The sequence below is a fragment of the Carettochelys insculpta genome, chromosome 1 (assembly GCF_033958435.1).
Source record: "Carettochelys insculpta isolate YL-2023 chromosome 1, ASM3395843v1, whole genome shotgun sequence".
Classification (NCBI taxonomy): domain Eukaryota; kingdom Metazoa; phylum Chordata; order Testudines; family Carettochelyidae; genus Carettochelys; species Carettochelys insculpta.
The window spans coordinates 131165197-131184832 of NC_134137.1; the positions used below are offsets into that span (position 1 = coordinate 131165197).

At 40.9% G+C, this 19636-nt stretch overlaps 1 protein-coding gene across 1 annotated transcript in view; it reads right to left on the reverse strand.

The window, feature by feature from the left end:
- ATP10A (ATPase phospholipid transporting 10A (putative)) overlaps nt 1-18709 on the reverse strand; it is a 147676-nt gene extending 128967 nt beyond the window's left edge. The window contains exon 1 of the mRNA XM_074992005.1: nt 17946-18709. Within this exon, the coding sequence (XP_074848106.1) occupies nt 17946-18394 (449 nt within the window). The 5' untranslated portion in view covers nt 18395-18709. The remainder of the gene's footprint in view (nt 1-17945) is intronic.
- Between the last annotated feature and the right edge of the window lie 927 nt (nt 18710-19636).

Consider the following 19636-nt stretch of genomic DNA (forward strand, 5'->3'; position numbering starts at 1 on the left):
TTGCCTTCATGAGAAGGCTGTAAGTGGCCCAGTTGTAAGCAATATACCTTGGGTTGGTTCCCTTAGCTATGCACATAACATGCACCCTATTACAATGATCATCCCCCATCGCTCCTTCTGAGCATCTGGTAAATAGAGGCTAAGGATATGTAAGGTCATGGTTTTGCATCTCAGCCCAACCTGGCTAAAAGCCATTGATGGACCTGTCCTCAATGAGCTTATCTAATTTTCTTTTAGCGCCATTATATTTTTGGCCTTCACAAAATTCGCTGATAAAGAGCTTCACAGGTTGACTGTGCTGTGTGAAGAAATACTCCCTTCTGCTTGTTTCAAATATACTCTCTATTAATTTCATTGTATGATTCTCGTAACACAAGAACTAGGAAAGATTACATAACTTTTCCTTATTTAGTTCCTCAACACCAGTCACGATCTTATAGACTTCTGTCATACTGCCAGCGTTGTCTCTTTTCCAAGCTGAAAAATTGTGGTCTTTTAAATCTCTCCTCGTATGGAAGTGGTTTCATCAAGCCCTTAAATCAGTTTTGTTATCCTTTTCTGTACATTTTCCAATTCCAGCATTTCTTTTCGAAGATGGAGTTACCCGATCTGCATGCTGGATTCAAGATGTGGGTGCAACATGTATTTACATAGAGGCAATATCATATCTTCTGCATTGATAATTCCTTTCTTAATGACTCAATACTTTTGTGATGGACACTGCATACTAAGGGAATGTTTTCAGAGAACTATCTACAGTGACTCCGAGTTCTCTTTCTTGAGTGATAAAAGCTAAATTAGATGCCAGCATTTTCTTTGTAGAGAAAGTATTGTTTTCCAAAGTGCATGAATTTGCATTTCTCAACATTCCATTTCTCCTGCCATTTTGTTGCCCAGTCACCAAGTTTTGTGATGTCCCTTTGCAACTTTGTGGTTATCCTTTGGACTTAGTTACCTTGGGTGGCTTTTATCAACTGCAAACTTTGCTACCTCACATCTTACCCTCTTTTCCAGATCATTTATTAAGATATTGAACAGAACTGGGAATCTATAGTAAATAACAGAATTGTCAGATGCATAGATGAACCCAATTTCTTGGGGAAAAAGTCAACATGGTTTTGGTAAAGGGAAATCATGCCTCACCAATCTACTAGATTATTTTGGGAGGTGGAGGTCAACAAGCATGTGCCCAAGGGGGAATCGTGTGGATATAGTGTATTTAAATTTTAAGAAGGCCTTTGACAAGGTCCATCACCAAGGGTGCTTAAGCAAAGTTAAGTTTTAATGGCATAAGATGGAAGATCTTCTCCTAAATCAGTAACTGCTTAAAAATAGGAAAAAGAATGGAACGTAGTTATTTTTTTCAGAATGGAGAGAGATAAATAATGTATCAGTCTCTTAGCACTGGAAGAAATGTCAAGAGATATTCAGGTCCAGTCCCCTGTACTCATAAGAGGACCAAGCACCATCTAGACATAGGTGCCAAGAGTGGCATGTGACCTAATTTTCATTGGCACATGAGGTGGGAGCTCAGCCCCATCTCTCCTCCCCTATGCAGCCAGGAACTTGCTCAAAGCCTGTGGTGTACAAAAGACCAGGTAATGCTACCAACCACCACCTAAATGAAGATGCAGAGCTTTACCATTTATTTGTTAATGAAGCTTTTGTAAATAGGACTGTTAGAGACTTTAAAAATGATCACCTGCATTCAGCCCGTACATAGAGGTCAGAAGGTCAAATTTCAGGATTCTGCCTCAGAAAGGTTGCTGACCCCCTGATCAAGGCCTTCTCTGACAGATGTTTTGTCTCAATTGCTCTTAAAAATCACCAATGATGGAGATTCCACAACTACCCTAAGCAATTTATTCCAGAGGTTAACCATCCTGATAGCAAGGAAGGTTTTCCTGAAGTACAGCCTAAACCTCTCTTGCTGAAATTTAAGCCAATTGGTTCTTGTCCTATCATCAGCGGTTAAGAGAAATAATTTTACTCCCTCCTCCTGTAGGTACTGCAAAGCTCTTATGTCCCCAAACCCCGCTCCTGTCTTCTTTTTTCCAGACTAAACAAACCCAGTTCTTTTAGTTTTCCCTTATAGGTCATGCTTTCTGGACCTTTACTCATTTTTGTTGCTCTTCTCTGAACTTTCTTCAATTTGTCTACAACTTGTGTCCAGAACTGGATACAATACTCCAGTTGAGGCCTAATCAATGCAGAGTAGAGAGAAGAATTACTACTTGTGTCTTGCTTTATCATTCCTGCTAATACATCCCAGAATGAGTTTTTACTTTTTTGCAACTGTTACACTGTTGGCTCATATTTAGATTGCGGTTCGGTATAACCCCTTGATCCCATTGTGCACTAGGCACTCATTTTCTACTTTGTACAACTGATTGTTCCTTCCTAAATGGAGTGCTTTGCATTTCTCCTAATCAAATTTCTTTCTATTTACCTCAGATTGTTTCTCCAGTTTTTCTTAATCATTTTCAACTATAATCCTAACCTCCAAAGCATTTGCAATCCCTTCCAGTTTGGTACCTGCAGATTTTGTAAGTGTACTCCATATGTCATTACCTAAATAATTGATAAAGACATTGAACAGAACAGGACCCAGAACTGATCCCTCTGAAACCCCAGTTGTTATGCTCTGCCAGCATGATTGTGAACCACTGATAACTACTCTCTAGGAATGTTTATGCAACAAGTTGTGCACCCATCATACAGTAGCTCCATCTAGTAACAGAGAGGAAGCCGTGCTAGTCTATACACTATCACAACAGAAGTGGGTCTGTCCCACGAAAGCTCACCTAATAAACCATTTTGCTAGTCTTTAAAGTGCTACTTGACTGCTTTTTGTTTTGATAGCTCCATCTAGATTATATTTCCCTAGTTAATGAGAGAGTCATGCAAGACTGTTACATGTCTCACTAAAGTCTAGATATACCACATTTACTATTTCCCTCCTATTCACCATACTTGTTACCCTGTCAAAGAAAGCTACCAGATTTGTTTGACGTAATTTGTTATTTACAAAGCCATGCTGACTGCCACTTATCACTTTGGTATCTTTTAGAGGTTTGCAATTTGATTTCCTTAATTATTTGGTCCTTTATCTTTCCTGGTCCAGAAGTGGAGATGACTAGTCGGTAGTTTTTGGGGCTGTCCTTATTTACCGTTTTACAGAAGGGCACTAAATAGGCTTTTTATAGTCTCTGGACTCTCTCCCATCTTCCATGACTTGTCCCCTAGTGGTCTGTACTGGGAACAGTCAGATAATATGCTGGGTATTGCAACTGGATTTACCAGCCTCTAATTGCTGGTATTGCCTCTGAAGCATCCTCCAGTCATCTGATACAGAAGATGATTTAAATGACAGGTGAATCCTACGTGGCTCAGACGATTTATTAATATTTATCATTATTTTCTAAAACCTCCTCTTAATGACTGTGGCACAGTTCCACAGATCTGTCACCCAGAAAGAATCACCTGGGTTTGGGAATCTCTCCCATATCCTGAGCCATGAAGACTGATGCAAAGAATTAATTTAGTTTCTCCACGATGGCCTTATTGTCCTTGAGTGCTCCTTTAAGATCTTGATCATCTAGTGGCCACACTTGTTGTTTAGCAGTCTCCCTTCTTCTGAGGTACTCAAAATATTATTTGCTGCTCTTTTTGAGTCTTTGGCTAACTATTCTTTCTGTTCTAATTATATTTTTACATTTCAATTGCCAGAGTTTATTGTCCTATTTTCATCAATAGAATTTAGCTTCAACTTTTTAAAGGATCTTTTTTGCTATCTAATTTTTATAGCACGTTAGCACTCTCTTATCTGTTCCTCTTACTATGCTTTTATAATTTGGGATATAAACTTAAACTGAGCCTCTTTTATGTGTCTTTAAAAAATTCCCAGGAACACTGCAGACATTTCACTTTTGGTAACATACCTTTTAATTTCTGTTTAACTAACTTCCTCATTTTTGAGTAGTTCCTCCTCCTGAAATGGAATGCTATATTGTGGACTGCTTTTGTTTTCCCTCACACCCTTCAAAAGAATGTTAAATTTTATTATGTTATGGTCACTATTACCAAGTGTTTAGCTATATTCACCAGATCCTATACTCCAGTTAGACTAAATCAAAAATTGTATCATGTCTTGTGGGGAAGAAGTCTTTTGAGGTGTTGAAAAACTGCATCCTGTCCTAAAATAGCATGTATGAAGTCAATTATGGGATAGTTGAAATCCTCCATTAGTTGATTTTTTCATTTTTAAACCCTCTCTAATTTTCCTGAGCATTTCATGGTCACTATCGCTGTCTGGCCAGGTGGTTGGTAGTATACCCCCACTGTTATATTCTGATTATTAGAGCATGGAGTTATTATCCACAGAATAGTTTGGCAGGGCCAATAAGTGGCTGTGGGGGAAGGAGGACTATTTGGCCATGGCCTCAAATTCAAAGAGTGCCTCCAATTTTGATACTTTTAAATTTTTTGGCATTTGATAAGTTTCACAACTTGTTTTTATGCACATCCCTCAATAATTTGTGATTTGCATAGAAAAAGACCATAAAAGCATTTGTTACATTAAAAAAATATTCAAAATATGTCTCACCTTTTTTCGATGCCTTATTTTGTTTTTACATGTCATCATTTTTTATTTTTATTGTGGCTAGGTGCCTTAAGAGGCAGATGTGGTCTGGGCCTCTCTGAACCTCTGAGACTGCCAGCAGTTTTGTTCATTTAACTCTGTGCTTTATTTCACATATAATGCTACTCCCCCACCAGCATGGCCTATTCTGTCCTTCCAATATATGATGCATGTTGATATTACTGTGTCCCTTTGATCTTCCTCATTCCATCAAGTTATATCCATACCTTCCTTTAAAATGAACCACTTTAGTTCAACCTCTTATTATTTAGACTTCTAGCATTTTTATATAAGCACTTATAAATGGTCACTTTTTAGGTGTCTGGCATTATGTCATGCACGTGAATGACAAATTATCGTCTTCTACCTTTTCCTACTTACTCGGATATAAATATGATGGCAATTCAAGCATGGGAATTAAGAGATTTAGGGTAAAATCCTGATTCTACATAAGCTAAAGTTTTACCACTGATTTCAGTGAGGCCATGATTCCATCTTACAACATGGGCGTGTCTACGCTACCACCCACCTTCGAAAGAAGGATGGTAAGTAAGGTGTTGGGAGTTTACTAATGAAGCAAATTAAGCAACTTTGGAGGAGCAAAGGGACTTCAAAGTTGCCCCGGCACTTTGAAGTACTGGTGGGTGAGCCTCGGCTAGATGCGAGCCGGTACTTGGAAGTTTAAAACTTTGAAGTTGCCGTGGGGGGAATCTGCTTAATGAAGTGCTGTATATGCAGCACAGCACTTCATTAGTAAACTCCCAACACCATACTTACATCCTCCCTTCGAAGGAAGGTGGTAGTGTAGACGAGCCCCATGTGATCCAAACCATGCATCTTCATTATTTGCCACAGATAACATCAATACCTAGTATAGCGAGAAATCTGTACGTCAGTGTGACACTTTTAAGCCACTTTGAAATGTAAGCTTATTTTCATTTTGTCAAACAGCACTAAGCGTACTGAACATATGCTTCTCTCAGAACAAAAAAAGCAGTCAAGTATGTTTTGATATTATATAGACTAGCACGGCTTTCTCTCTGTTACTATTCAACATGCTTCTCTGTTTTTAGTAAATTATACATAACCCTTTTAGCTGACCTAGCATTTAACCACATAAAAGTGAAGTGATTAACACAGAAGCAAGTAAACGCTACGTGACTTACGTTTTTTTTAAACATGCAAAAAACAAAGTACAAAATCCCAAGCAAACCAAAAACTATGGCTTGAAGGTGAAAGCAAACAGCAAAAGGAGAAAGAATGCCCACTTTGTAGACTGACAATTCCACATAAAGGTCATTAATTATTCAAGGAAAAAAATCTTTACTAACCACAACTAAGCTCTTACAGTGTTTCTTAGCTTTGATATAAACTATGTAAATGGAACTCACCAGTGTGACTAACATGTTAATAGATAACACTGAAAGCAGAATGCAATTTGAGACTATATTTACCACTTCATCTAACAGAAGACATTTAATCTATGCTTTTTTTTTTTTTTTTTTTTTTTTTTAAGAATCTAGTTGTTAAACAAGTCATTTAAAAAAACAGCAGGACAGACAATGCACCCAGTATCTACAAAGTCTTATTGAATATTGATTGAAATGATACGTACATTGAAATTATTAAAATCCAGTTCCTGTGTCTCAGAGACAGAGGAAAAAAAAACAACAACTAAAATTGCTTTGGGCAACAGTCTCAATTCAAGAAAAGCCTAATTAGAATTCAAAGAGATTTCCATCTTCTATCTACACATTAATGGATCAACCTTTGTGTAGGCAAAAGACAGGTAAGCATATATGCAAAAGAGTTCAAAGACCAAACAACTCATTTACTCAGGAAAGAGTATTCTGTACAATAATGAATAAAACAGAAATGCAGAATAGATATTGGTGTCCAGAGAAGAGAGGCTACAATACTCTAAGGTGTTGAAATATCATTCAGATGCTAAAAATAAAGGATCCCTTCTTTTCTGGTAGGATATACAAGCTCATGGTTTTATTTCACAAATTTTCAAAAGTATTATAAAGAGGAAGGCAGAATGAAAAAGCTGACAATGTGCACAGGTAAGACACTGGAATCATGAAAGGGAGAGGCAAGAACCTGATGGAACACTACAAACTTCTGAGCCCTAACAATAAGAAGTAAATTTGTGACTATGAGTGTAATTAACCACTGGTACAGCCATGCATGCATACTAACTTTGTATTTGCAACTGATCTGCAATCTGCAAACATGGTCCGCGGATATCCATGGATGTAAAACATATACCTGCAGACTTGCAGGGCTCTATGTACAAAATTTGGATCCATATCCATCCACAATCCATGAATACAGTCAGCGGATATATCTAAAAATATAAAGCAGATATCTGCAGGGTCCTAACCATTGAAACAATTTACTGGGGGTACTGGTGGATTCTCCATCCCTGACAATTTTTAAATCAAGACTGAGTGTTTTTTCTAAAAGATGTGCTGTAGGAACTATTTGGAGGAAGTTTGCTGGCTTGTGTTACACAGCAGGTGGTCAGACAGGACGATCACAATGGTCCCTTCTGGCCTTGGACTCTGCGAATGTGTAAGACCTGCCGTAACCAGTGTGCTATACCTGCAAGATCATTGCTTAGCTGACTTGATTTCATATAATTTACTTTGGATCTGGATGGATTTTGGTTACTTTTTCCCCCACAATCAACTTCTGATTGAATTCTTTTTGCATGAAGGGGACCTGCAGCTGAGCATCAAAATCTACCTTTAGTGTCCTAAATACATGGCCTGATTTTCAATGCTGCTGAGCACACTTACAAGTCCCACTGACTTCAACTCAGGAAGTGCACTTTAGTCATTCTACTCTGACAGTGTTAGTTTAATTGTTTTGAGGTAATTAAAGGAAGCCTATCCAAAGAGACACACACACACTCTACAGGTACGCCTAATCAGAGGTTCTAATCCAAAGAACAGAATAAAGGGGCCAGTAGCACATCCTACAAAAAACAAGCAGTCCTGTAGCACCTTAAAGACTAACAATTTTATTTATTAGGTCAGTGTTTCTCAGCTGGGGGTATGAGTACCTTCGGGTATACACTAAGGTATTCCGGGGATACATCAACTCATCTAGATATTTGCTTAGTTTTACAACAGACTAAATTTAAAAAAAATGAGTAAATTCAGTATAATCTAAAAGTTCATTCACACAATGTCTTGTCCTTACTGCTTCATATGCCTTACGGTGAAATGTAAATACAATATTTCTATTCTAATTCATTGATTTGATAATAAGATGGTAGAAACCAGCAAGTTTTCAGTAGCAGTCTTCTGTGATATTTTTGCGTGTTTCTGAATGTGAGTAGTATTTAAGTAAGGGGTAGCTTGGTGGTGTGCAAAACCAACCTGACTCCTCAAGGAGTACGATAATTTTGAAAGGTTGAACAGCACTTGTTTCAAGACCTCAGATTACCCTAGGACCATGTTTCTCAACCAATAATGCATATACCCTTAGGGGAATGCGAGAGAAGTCTGGGGGCTTTTATAAATTTCTTCTTTTTTTAAAAAAAGGTACTCTATGGGGGGGGAAAAAAAGGTTGAGAAACACTGTATAAAAGTAAGGAGACCCACCAAAGCTCATTACCTAATAAATGCAATTGTTAGTCGTTAAGGTGCTATAGGACTGCTTGCTTTTTGTGAAGCTACAGACTAAAATGACTACTCCCAGAGACTATTTATCATCCTACAGAACAGATAAATCCCAAAAATATCACATAAAAGACAAGTCTATCAGACCAGAGGTTGTGATTGGACAACAGTTAAAAAAAGAGGCAGTGGAATAAAAACGCCAATTATTTTGCAATGTTGCTAAGTGTTAAAATAGTAGCATTGACATGTCGCAACCAAAAGCACAACTATGTAAATAGCAAGCATTTAAAGTCTTCCTCATAGTGGGCTATTACATCTAGGCAACCAGAACTTAAAACAAAACAAATGATCTCTGTACTTAGAGCAACTCTCCAACAGTCTCTGAGTTTATGTACTGATGCTATGATGTAAAAGCTGGCTACTGTTCTTGAGAGACCTGCCCATTTGTAGCACAGTCCTACAGGAAGAAACCACAGCCAGTCAGTGAAATAATTTTAATAAAATACTCCAGAGAAACACAACACTTTCACATCTCCAGACAGTATTAAGTCATCCTCTGCCATGCAGGATTGTTCTTAAAAGATTAATCATGAAGATAGGGGTGTATAAGGTGAATATCTCCATCTGCTTTTTTTTTTTTTTTTAAATACAGAAACCATACCCCCTACCCAATGAGAGCAGAAGGTATATAGCACTGTGGTGAGGTCAAGTGGATTAAAAAGACATCCATTAAATATTCACAAGACAGCATTTATTTTCAATTGGGCAGCTGCTTGGTTTCTGTGGGTACCATGATGTATTTCTATGGTCTCAGAAAGAGTAAGAATAACATTTTTGCAAAGTTATGTCTTCTGGGCGTTTTAGAGCTCTTGGTTTTAAAAAACAGAATCATACCATTTATTGAAAGAGAGGGATTCTGGCTCCCTTCCCTGCCCCCATTCTGGCCCCTTTATCAATACTACCATCTTTGCCCCACAAACCCATGGAGCAGATTGGGGGGTATAATTTAGAATACAGCAGGGGGATTCTGAGCTGCCCTTCACCTGTAAGTAGTCCCAAGGAGACTGCTGTAAAACAAAACAGCCAAATTTATGCTAAAGACTGACCCAAAGAGCAGTCCAGATTCAGGAGAGAGCAAAAGTGGCTGACAGGCACCTGGTTCCCATATCCACTCCCTAGGGACTGTGCCTCTTGGAAATGCAGTGACGGAACTCTGCCAATGTATTTTAAAACGTCCATATCACTTTCCTTGCATTAAATTTTGGGTTTCTTTTACTCCATTTCCTTTTATCTCCATATGCAAAGATTTCCTTTAAAAAATACTTCTGCATTATGCTTTTCCCACCTCTTTGTTACAGACATCATTTACATCTGCCCACAACTACATGCAAGAACATCCCCACTATAAAAGGACCTGAGATAATGGTATCTTCAGGAATGGGATTGATAACTCTAGTGCCAATATCAGCATGGAAAACTGGCTTCAGAAGCAGTTAAAGGGTTTGGAGACTTTTTGATTTTAAGCTGCCTTAACTTGTCTTTGAAAGCTGGAAAAGTTTCCAAACGCTCAAGGATGACAGGGGATGAAAAGAAAGTTCCTTTGAAGGACAATGAAAACACCATGGTCACCTTCTATTGCTGGAGATAGTATAGGTGGTAAAAGAGGAGACTTTCTTTACTATTTGGTTCTTATTTGTGCTCACAAGAAGCTGCATTTAGAGTCTTAACTATGCCAGTAAGTATGTATCAGTGAAAACCTTGCTGAACAGTGGTCTACGGAGCTCTTGATAGTTTACAAAGAGATAGGTTTGCTAGAGAGCATGGTCAAATGGGGCTGGGTCTCCTTACTAATCCACATTAAATACTGTCTGAGTATTACTTTACCATATAAAGAACTGCTGTGAAATGTTATTTGATCAGCACCTGGGAGAGAACGTAGTCCGCACAATCGTGGTTGGGCTCACATCAATCCCTTGCTCAGCATGTGGCCCACATTACGAATCTGAGAACCCTCTAATCTTATTGCTGGAGTTTGGTGCATATCTGGACCGTAGTTCTGAGAGGTTTTAGTTCTCTTGGTCCTACCTCCCAGGGGAGGGCCGACACATGGCTTCTAATGGCTGGGATGGTAGAGCTATCCGTGTCTGAGCGTGGTCTGTAAAGCAGAGCCAGGTTTTTAGTCACAGTAAGCCCGTCAGTACATTGTGCACAAGGTGTGAGACAATGGAGCAAATGATGCAGTCTTCATGAAGGGAGCTGCTAGCAGAAGGCTTTGAGATCAGGGCTAAGTCTACAGTTCCCTTAAAGAACTCAAGTGCTCTCAAGTCTGGTTGCCACCTACCATGGAAATAAGAATCCTAGAACAATTATTATAAAAAGAAGTGAGGCAGACACGCTAACTTGGACTTCTGATCTTACATTTCAGTAATTTTTTAGCCTTAGGCCTACTTTCCCAAGTCCCTATGCATTTAAATGATTATATAATGTCCACAGACCAACACGGATAACAATAGGGTTTGTGGACAGGCCTATTCTGCATGGTTCTCACCACTTTTAAAACCTTGGACAGGTGAATTAAAAGTACATTTCACTTGAAGCCTCTTTTTAAAAACAAAATTTGTATGGCCCAGCTCTTGCTACTCTCTCCTGGAATTACTCCATCAGCAATGGAACCTGTCGACACTGAGAATTTGCCCTAGTTACAATCACGTGTAGCCAGCCACCAGCACAGCTGCACCAGTGCAAAGTTCCAATGTAGAAAGGCAGGAGTGTTATAAGCCATGATGTGCACTACAGAAGGTAAGTCTGCAGTAATGGTAAATTATAGGAATGCACAGCAGGGCTTATTGTACCTTTGCCGGTTTACAACAGGATTTGGAAAGGGGAGCAGAAATCCACAGTTAGGCCAAGCCTGTACCTGAGAGTTCCCTGTGGTCTCTGAATCCCGGTTTAAGAACCAGAAATGCAACCACATACCTTACAAAGGCATGTGCAAATCAAAGCCTAAATAATTTCTTTAGGGATCTCCTCTACTTCTTAGGGGCTAGATATTTTTTAAATGGGGAAACTAAGGTAGTTGGGGAAATTTGCTCAAAGTTGCACTACAGACAGATGTGGGAATAGAATCCAGCTCTCCTAACTCTTGGCTTGGTTTCCACCAGACCACACGATTACCACTAAAACACTTGTGTGTGGCAAGTCTACATAATGAGTAATTGGCCCCATCTTGCTTCCCAGTTATTTACAATCAGCCAGGACACAGCACAGAAAAAAAAAAGACAGTAATATCAAGAGTAATGCTTCCCTTGCCAGCTGAAAAAGGATTTGCGCCATCACGCAATTATGTTCCCTTTTTCTCCGCAGTCAGTTTTTAGCACAGAGCTCTCCGCAGAGGAAAGGGACTAATCCTGAGGGGTTTCCTTTTGAGTCATCTGCAGGAACACTTTACTTCTGGAAGGATGCAGAGAAGTAGCAGTTCCAGCTACTACACAAGTGTCTTAGATCCCAAGGAATGTAACTTGCTTTGCCCCTGTTCTTTAGATTGTGTGTGGGTCGTTGCAAGCTTACCCTGTACGGTTGAAGACCTGTTCATTAGAGGAACATATTACAGAAATACCATGAAACAAGTTCCTCAGGCTCTCTCTTCTCCCTCCCTTGGGTTTTACTGAGGCAGAGGAAGACCGATTTTCTGAAGCAATAAGCTCCTTCAGCTCCCATTACAGTCAGTAGAAACTGAACATGAATTACACCAAAGGGGGAAAAAAAAAATCCAGTCAAATTTTCATGTGATAAATCTGAGCTTCCATGTCCATAAATGAAATGGCATCTCTTTCTGATCTGTAAACAGAGAAGTTTACATACTGTGGCGATACTTTTTCTGGGCCTAAAAGACGGAGTTGGGACTAAAACTAAAGCTTTCCGTTTTGCACATAATGGTCCCTGAAAAATGTTAACTGACAGTGTTTTAGCAGCTTGAAGTCACTTACAAAATAGAATTCCATACAACATAAGTGTTAGTTATTTATATTATTTTTCTATATATACACCATGTGAATGCATATTGTGATCTAGGAGCACGTCTTAAAAGCTCTTCTAGGCAGGGATCTTATTTTCAATGTACTTTTGCAAAGCACAGTTGGTGTTGCCAAATATTTAAACATTTTAAACAGCAGCAAATATGTGCATCTTGGAACCATTCTGAGAAAATATTTCAGTGTGCAATCTGCCTTTTTTTCTGACTGCTACAGGGCATGAGAACAGCAGAAAAGAAAAAAGTTACCTCTGTTCAAGCTGTTGCTCATAAAAACAAAACAAAACCAGAGGGAGTTCACTAAGAGAATGTGATATTTCAAATCCAACATAATAAATAATACTTTCCACTCAAACCCCATATACCTCCTACTGTGTCACGAGGCCAGGGCAGAATGAAAGCAGAGTCCACCACAGATTCAGGTTGGAAGACAAAATCATCCTCAGCACTCTGGGTTTTAATGCAGGGCTTTGCAGTTAGTCTCAGATAAAACCAGTCCAGCAAAGTATTTGGATGCATTTTCTTCTATTGATCTTTGAAACCAATCAGCTGAAAAATACAAAACACGCTATATAGAGTAGCTTCTGTGTTTCCTGAGCTTTTCAGCCCTGGCTTCTGGTCAAAGGGCATCTAGGCCACCATGCCATCAGCCAACATGTCTTCAAACGTATTACCCTACATTTGAATGGGACTTTTCAATTGTGTTAAACTGACTGAGCTGACATGATTGACAACCACTCTCTTTTAGCCTACGAAGACATATATCCTCAGGCCAACTCTTGAGGCCCATCTGTATACTCCACACTTTGCAATAACAGTCCTTGTTTTCCCAGAGTGTTTTGTCTGCTACACTATGCTTCTCATATGAAATTGTCTCCTCTTCCTCAAAAATTGCTCAAAGGGGTAGAGTTTAGTTTTCCATTGCCTGATTCTACAAAATTACAGCTGTCCAGTCAGCGGCAGCCAGCCAACAGACCGTGAGCTGCACACACCCATCAGGATTGTATGTATGTCCTGCAAGACATTTTGTGCACTCTTGCCCATATCACAGGGTTGACAGATCGCACTGGTTTCTGCGTAGTTTGTTCCCCACTGGTATTACTAAGGTGACATGCATGTAAAGCAAGGACATGTGATGTGAGGTGCCCAACATTTTCTGAAAGAGCCGTGCACCCCCTTTCCATCCAATTAAAATGTTGCTATGGTTCAGTCAGCACACACTGAAAATTCTAAGTATACAAACGCAGTTCACAAAGCTACCTTATCCCAGGTGACCACCTTGGTTATGACAATCTTGCACACTGAGATGAAGGAGGACCACTTATGTAGCCAATTCACAAGCCTAAGTTGTCCATGGTTACTCTAGCGTCTCCCTACCACATCCCTCAAGTTTCCCAAATTAAAACTCTGCAACTCCCCATGAAAAGGGGTTGTGTCACTATGATATCAGCTACCATTCAGCTAGTTGTATCATCTTATCAGCTACACCAACCATCATTCAACTAGTGTCTGAGGTTATACTACAGTAATGATTTAAAAAGAAGAGATAATCCCCATTGTTCAGGAGAGGTAGGAGGAGAAAGGCATAGCCCCTTACCACAACTGTCTACAATTCTGCTTATTGGTGTAGTATCAACCAATCAGATTCTGTGAACTCTAGATACAAGAAAGGTTTATTTGTACATTTACATCTGTCATTACTCTTTTGAGCCCTTCTCCTGATTAGCTGACACTGGCAGCAACAGGCTCTGTCCATCACTCAGTTTCAGTTTTGCAATTTTCACTCTATTGATAGTTCAGGTATGAATAAAGCAATACAGTGACCATAGACGAACAAATCCAGGTACCTTAAGAACTGACTTCCATTTTCATTGGAAAAGAAATGTTAAAACAACTAGAAAGCAAGGCCAGTCTGTTCTGTAAGGACACTGGGGGCCTCTGATACTTACTGAAATAAGAAATGGGTTTCCCTGCAACTCCCTGGGGAAAAAAATCCCTGCTTCTGGCTGTTGAACATTTTGGGAGATACTTCTCTGCTACATTCTACCTCAAAGGTGGCTGCATTTCAACAGCACAATGCACAGATGTAGTACTTCATGAAGAAGCCCTGTAGGATCATTTAAGGATGACAAAGACTATCATATATTTAAATTACTTAGACCCATTGCATATGCTAAAATAGGGAGGGTGCCGAGGGCAGCATTAAATTCCATACAACTATCTACCCAGGGGTTGGCAACCAGAACAGCAAGAAGAGCCATTTTAAGAAGAGCTATTTTTTTTCCAATTCAGTAAAAAAAAAAAAAACTCAATTATTTAAGAGCCACAATGCATGTGAACATTCAGACAGTCCTTAAGAAATAATTTCAAATGGTACTTTTTGTAACTTCTATTTTAATAACAGCACACACACAATGATTTGTAATGTGACCTGTTTACTGCAGGAAGTTCACAAACTTTTTACATATTCTATCTCCTCTCATATTGTGTGTGTTTGTACCACTGTCTGCCTGACTTTCACTCCTGAACCATCTCTCTCTCTCTCTCTGGAGGATGCTACTGGGAGTTATCCAATGTTTCGAGATCACATAACATTTGCTATTTAGATAGGAGTTGTTTACTTTTGGGCTTTTAGACCTTCACCATTTATCAAAAATAATCGGGAGGGTGGGTTTAAAGAGCCACATGTCACAGACCCCTGATCCACCCAGTTAGCAGTAGATCACACAGCTAAAAACAGCCTCTCAACAGCATGGCCTCTTTCCTTCTCTAGAATTATGAAGTCCTGCCCATCAAAGGAAAAAGCCCATCTAAGCTTTGCTCCTGGATGCAATTCTAACTAAGCAGCATTCAGCTTCTATCCCTCCTCAGATATCTCTACAGTATTTGAGTATCTGGAACTTACAATTATATGCTTTCGAATTTACTACACCACAGGGAATAGAACGAAGAGTGCATTAGCACCTTACAGACTAACACTTCCATTGTGGCAGTCTTTAAAGGGCCACTGGACTCCTTCTTTTTACTGAAACTGACTAATACCACTGAAACCTGTCACTGGGAATAGACTGATTTAACATCAGAAGGGTACCAAAGATATTCCCAACTAAATCAATATAAATGGAGCACTAAAGTAATGTTGTCTACAAAAATACTAGGCCTCTAACTCTGAGTTTAAAATAACATAAATGCTAAGCATAAACTACAACATGTTGAACACAACTATGAATCTCAATGGGATTCAATATCAATATGAAAGCAACAGTGAAGGTATACATTTTCTAGATGAGAGAGGTAGCCATGTTAGTCTGTATCTTCAAAAACAACAAGAAATCCTGTGGCACCTTACAGACTAACAGATATTTTAACCATTTGGTTTCAGCGCAAAAGGAAAAGTTCTGATGGGGAAAGCTAGCCCAGAATTACTGTTAAGGATTTTGCATGGTTTCTGCACATTTAGTCTGCTATCTTTGGAGTCTAGACTACCTATTTTTACTCTATTCATATTCACTAGTGGATAGATTTTGCCCCCTAACTTACACTGAGTCTTCCCTTCCCCCAGGAATGGCCCTACTGAACAGAGTGGAACTGCGAGGAATATACATGTGGGCTGCTCCACATGTGTTGGGGTATCAGAATTTTGGCCTAAATAAGCATTACTTAGAATCAGAGCATCATAGAACGCTGGAACTGGAAGGGACTTCGAGAGGTCAAGAAGTCCAGTTCCCTGCACTCAAGGGGATACTTGCATTAGTTTTGTCTTGGTTTAGTTATTACAGTTCTAGACAAGTGAAATAAAATCCGTTTACTGCCTTTCCCATGCAAACAAGAAGATTTAAAAATAGGTTGAGAATTCCTTGGTGAGATAGGAGACCATAACTGAAAGACAGAATTTGAAGAAGACTAAAAATAAAGCCTACTCTGAATGTTTCTGACGTGGTCTGTTTTGAGTCACAATGAGAAAGTTGCTGTCTGGTAGAATGCCTTTCTTAGGTCAGTACCCCTCCACCCGATCCAGGAAGAGAACTTAAAATTCTTACCAGAGGTTTCACATTCTTGCTTTACTTTATCAGCAAAAACAGCACGTTTGGAAATTTGTACATAAGATACCTGCCTCCCCACAACTTCCCCAAAAATCTCAGCCTCAGATACAAATTGGGTGAACAACCTAAAAGGGTTTGCTATAAAACTTTTAAGGGGCGGAACTTCAATTAGTGTAAATCAGCATAAGCACTGATTTCAAAAGGTGACTTGTTAATTTACACCAGGTGATGATCTAGTCATGAACTATAGCTCTGATCACATGTACAAAAAGTCATTCCAAAGTGAGAAGAAACAAATGAACAAAAGCTCTGTTCTCAGCACCCGGGAGATGACATTTGAGATGACAAATGACTGGCTTTGAAAGGAAAATACTGAATGATGTCCCCATTTCACATTCCCTAGAAAAGTAAACACAGCAGAACCCCACTAATTCACACCTTACTAGTTTGCACTCCCCATAATTCAAAAACTGGAGGTCTCTACCCTCTGCTTTCCAATAGCACATTGCTTGAGTGTGGTTTCATGTTACTAACACTAAATTACTGTTAGCAAATATACCTGCAGTAGAAATCACAGCTTACACTATGAGGTATTCTTACAAATCAAAGAACACATATCTAGTATGTGCATAAAGTTCATCACAAACACACACACCACTTCTCCACATACACGTCCCCCACACTTTACTCTCTGTTGCAAGTCTCAAGTAGCCATGTAGAGTAAGGGGGTCAGGGGGAAAGAAAACTGAGATCCCTGTTAAGGCTAAGGCTAAGGCTAAATGTGTCAAATTAACAGGGATCTCATCTTCCTTATGCATTATAAGGGCAATTTTCCCACCTTTGATATTCACAGGAATGGGACACATCCTACTTAATTTGCTTCATCAACTGGTCCTACTAGTGGCAGACAACCTCCCACCCCGGTTCCCGGACATGTAAGCCCTGGATTCTATTTTTTTCCCTATGCCAATCATAGGAAGAAGTGGGTCTTATCCATGAAAGCACATGGCCTAATAAATTTGTCAGTCTCTAAGGTGCTACATGATTGTGTGTTATTTGTGAAGCTACAGACTAATACGGCTACCCCTCTGAGACTTTGTCACACATCTGTAATTCGCTGTGGGATTCCCAGTCATCAGAATGAATTAGATTGTCTCTGTTTGCAGTACACTTTATCCCAAATGCTTTGGGCATGTGAAACCTTATAGATAAGATGGGTAGGTGGGATAAATATCAAAGATGTGGATGACTGTTTTCACTAAGCGGAGCTACGTTTTGAATATAGAAACACTTCGGAGCAGGACACTGTCTTATTCCCCAACACTTATTATTCTTTATATTACTGTAACACCTAGCAGCCCTAATTATGGGCCAGGACCCCTTTGTGCTAGGTGCTGTACAAACACAGTGAAAACACAGTCCTTTAGACCTCCGCCACATTTCACAGCAGCAAGCCCATGAGGGAAGGGACAAACTTCTGTTTGGTTCGATCAACCCTTCAATGTGCCTCTGCCCATCCCAATCTCGCCATAAGGCTCCCCACACGGCTCTGCCAGCCCCCCACACCCCCTTCCCAGGAACACAACACAGTCCCTCACCTGCAGTACACCAGACACTCCATGTGGTTAATTTCATTGTCCGAGCGGTAGCGGCTGTAATCCTCCCACAGGTCCTTGATGCTGGTGACGGCCAGGATGAAGACCACAGGGGCCAAGGCCAGCTCAGGCTGGAAGGCATTCACCGCCGGCATGAAGTTGAGCAGAGCAATGAACACAAAGTAGACGTTGGCCAGCCGGTGAAACTGCTCAAAGAGGTTCTTGGGCAGGAAGGACAGAGCTGTGTACTTGGTGGTCTGCAGGCGATTGTTGGCCAAGGCGCGCCTCGTGGGCTGCTCTGCCTCAGGCCCAGGTAGCAGCAGGTTGGAGCTCACGCTCCGCGTCTTGCTCTCCCTCTTCTTCCTCTTTCTGGGCTGCCTCTTCGGCCTTTCCTTCCCCTCCTCTTTCTGCAGCTGGGGGGCATCCCCGCCCCCTTCAGAGTCCCGGGCCATCCGGCCTGTCCGTCCCCAACACAGGGCGAACTTCAGCACCTCTGCAGTAGGGGCCCTTGGCAGCGCCCGGGAGAGAAAGGACTGGCAGCCCCTCCCTGCTGCGCACTAAGTTATCATCCTCAGCCTCCTCGCCCTCCACTTGCCTCCCCCCTCAGCCAGAAGGGCAGGAGGTTTCTCCTCTCAACTCTCTTGTTTTGTTTGGCCTCGGCCTCCGCCTCCTCCCCCTGCGCGCGGGAGCAGCGAGCGCTCACCCGCCCTGGCCCAGTCCCTCGCTCAGGCACCGCTAAGTTGTGCTCCAGCGGCAAGAGCGGGCGGATTGAATGAGTGTCCCGTTGTCCGTCTCTGCGAGACACGCACACAGAGTAGCCCTTGTCCTGTGCGTCATTTCTCACCGAGCACACTCCTTTCCGCTGCAGCGAAGGGCTCGGAGGGACGGCAGCGGCACGCTGGTAGCAGAAACACTAGAGGGAGAATCAGACACACACCAGCTGGGGGAGAGGAGGAGGGATCGAAACACTTTTTGGTTCAGAGCGGGGGAGGGCGGCAGAAAAGCGGCCCCGCTGGGAACTCTCTAAAGAAGACAACTTTTGACTCCGCAAAGTAAGTTAAACTGCGATCCTGTGTGTGTGTGTGTGTGTCTCGCCTGCTTTTTGGCATTGCTGGCAGCTGCTCCTTCATTCCATCCTCCTTGACCGAGTAGGTGCACAATCAGGCCGGGGCAGGCACTCCCTGCCCCACAAACGCTGGATGTAAAACCCACAGCTACACTTCATGTACGTGCTGCCTTTGACTTTCCATTACACATAAGGAGAGAGAGTTTCTCTCTCCCCTTCCCCCGCCTTTGGAAGTTACAGTTTAGTACTGCATTCCAGCCCAGGCTCTCAAGTGTACTAAACAAATCTACACCTAAGTGTCCTTGGGAACATAGCCTTTATAAGTTGATCGATTTCAAAATATCCCACTTTGATAAAGCACTCTTTAAATAATAGGTCATTGTATGTAAGTACTCCGCACCCCAAAGTAGTGTGGGCCACACTTAATATGAGCAAAACAACATAATTTTTCCTTTGTTCTCAGAAAGAAGCTGAATCATATTCGTTCCCACAACAGTTGAGCCCAGCTGGCACCAAAAAGTTCCACTTCAGTGGTTAAAAGATAGGTTACCTTACAAGCAAGTGAAAGTAGGGTGTGTGATGGGGTTCAGGGGTCCCCCTGCACTGCACCCCGCCCGCTGGCAGGAGT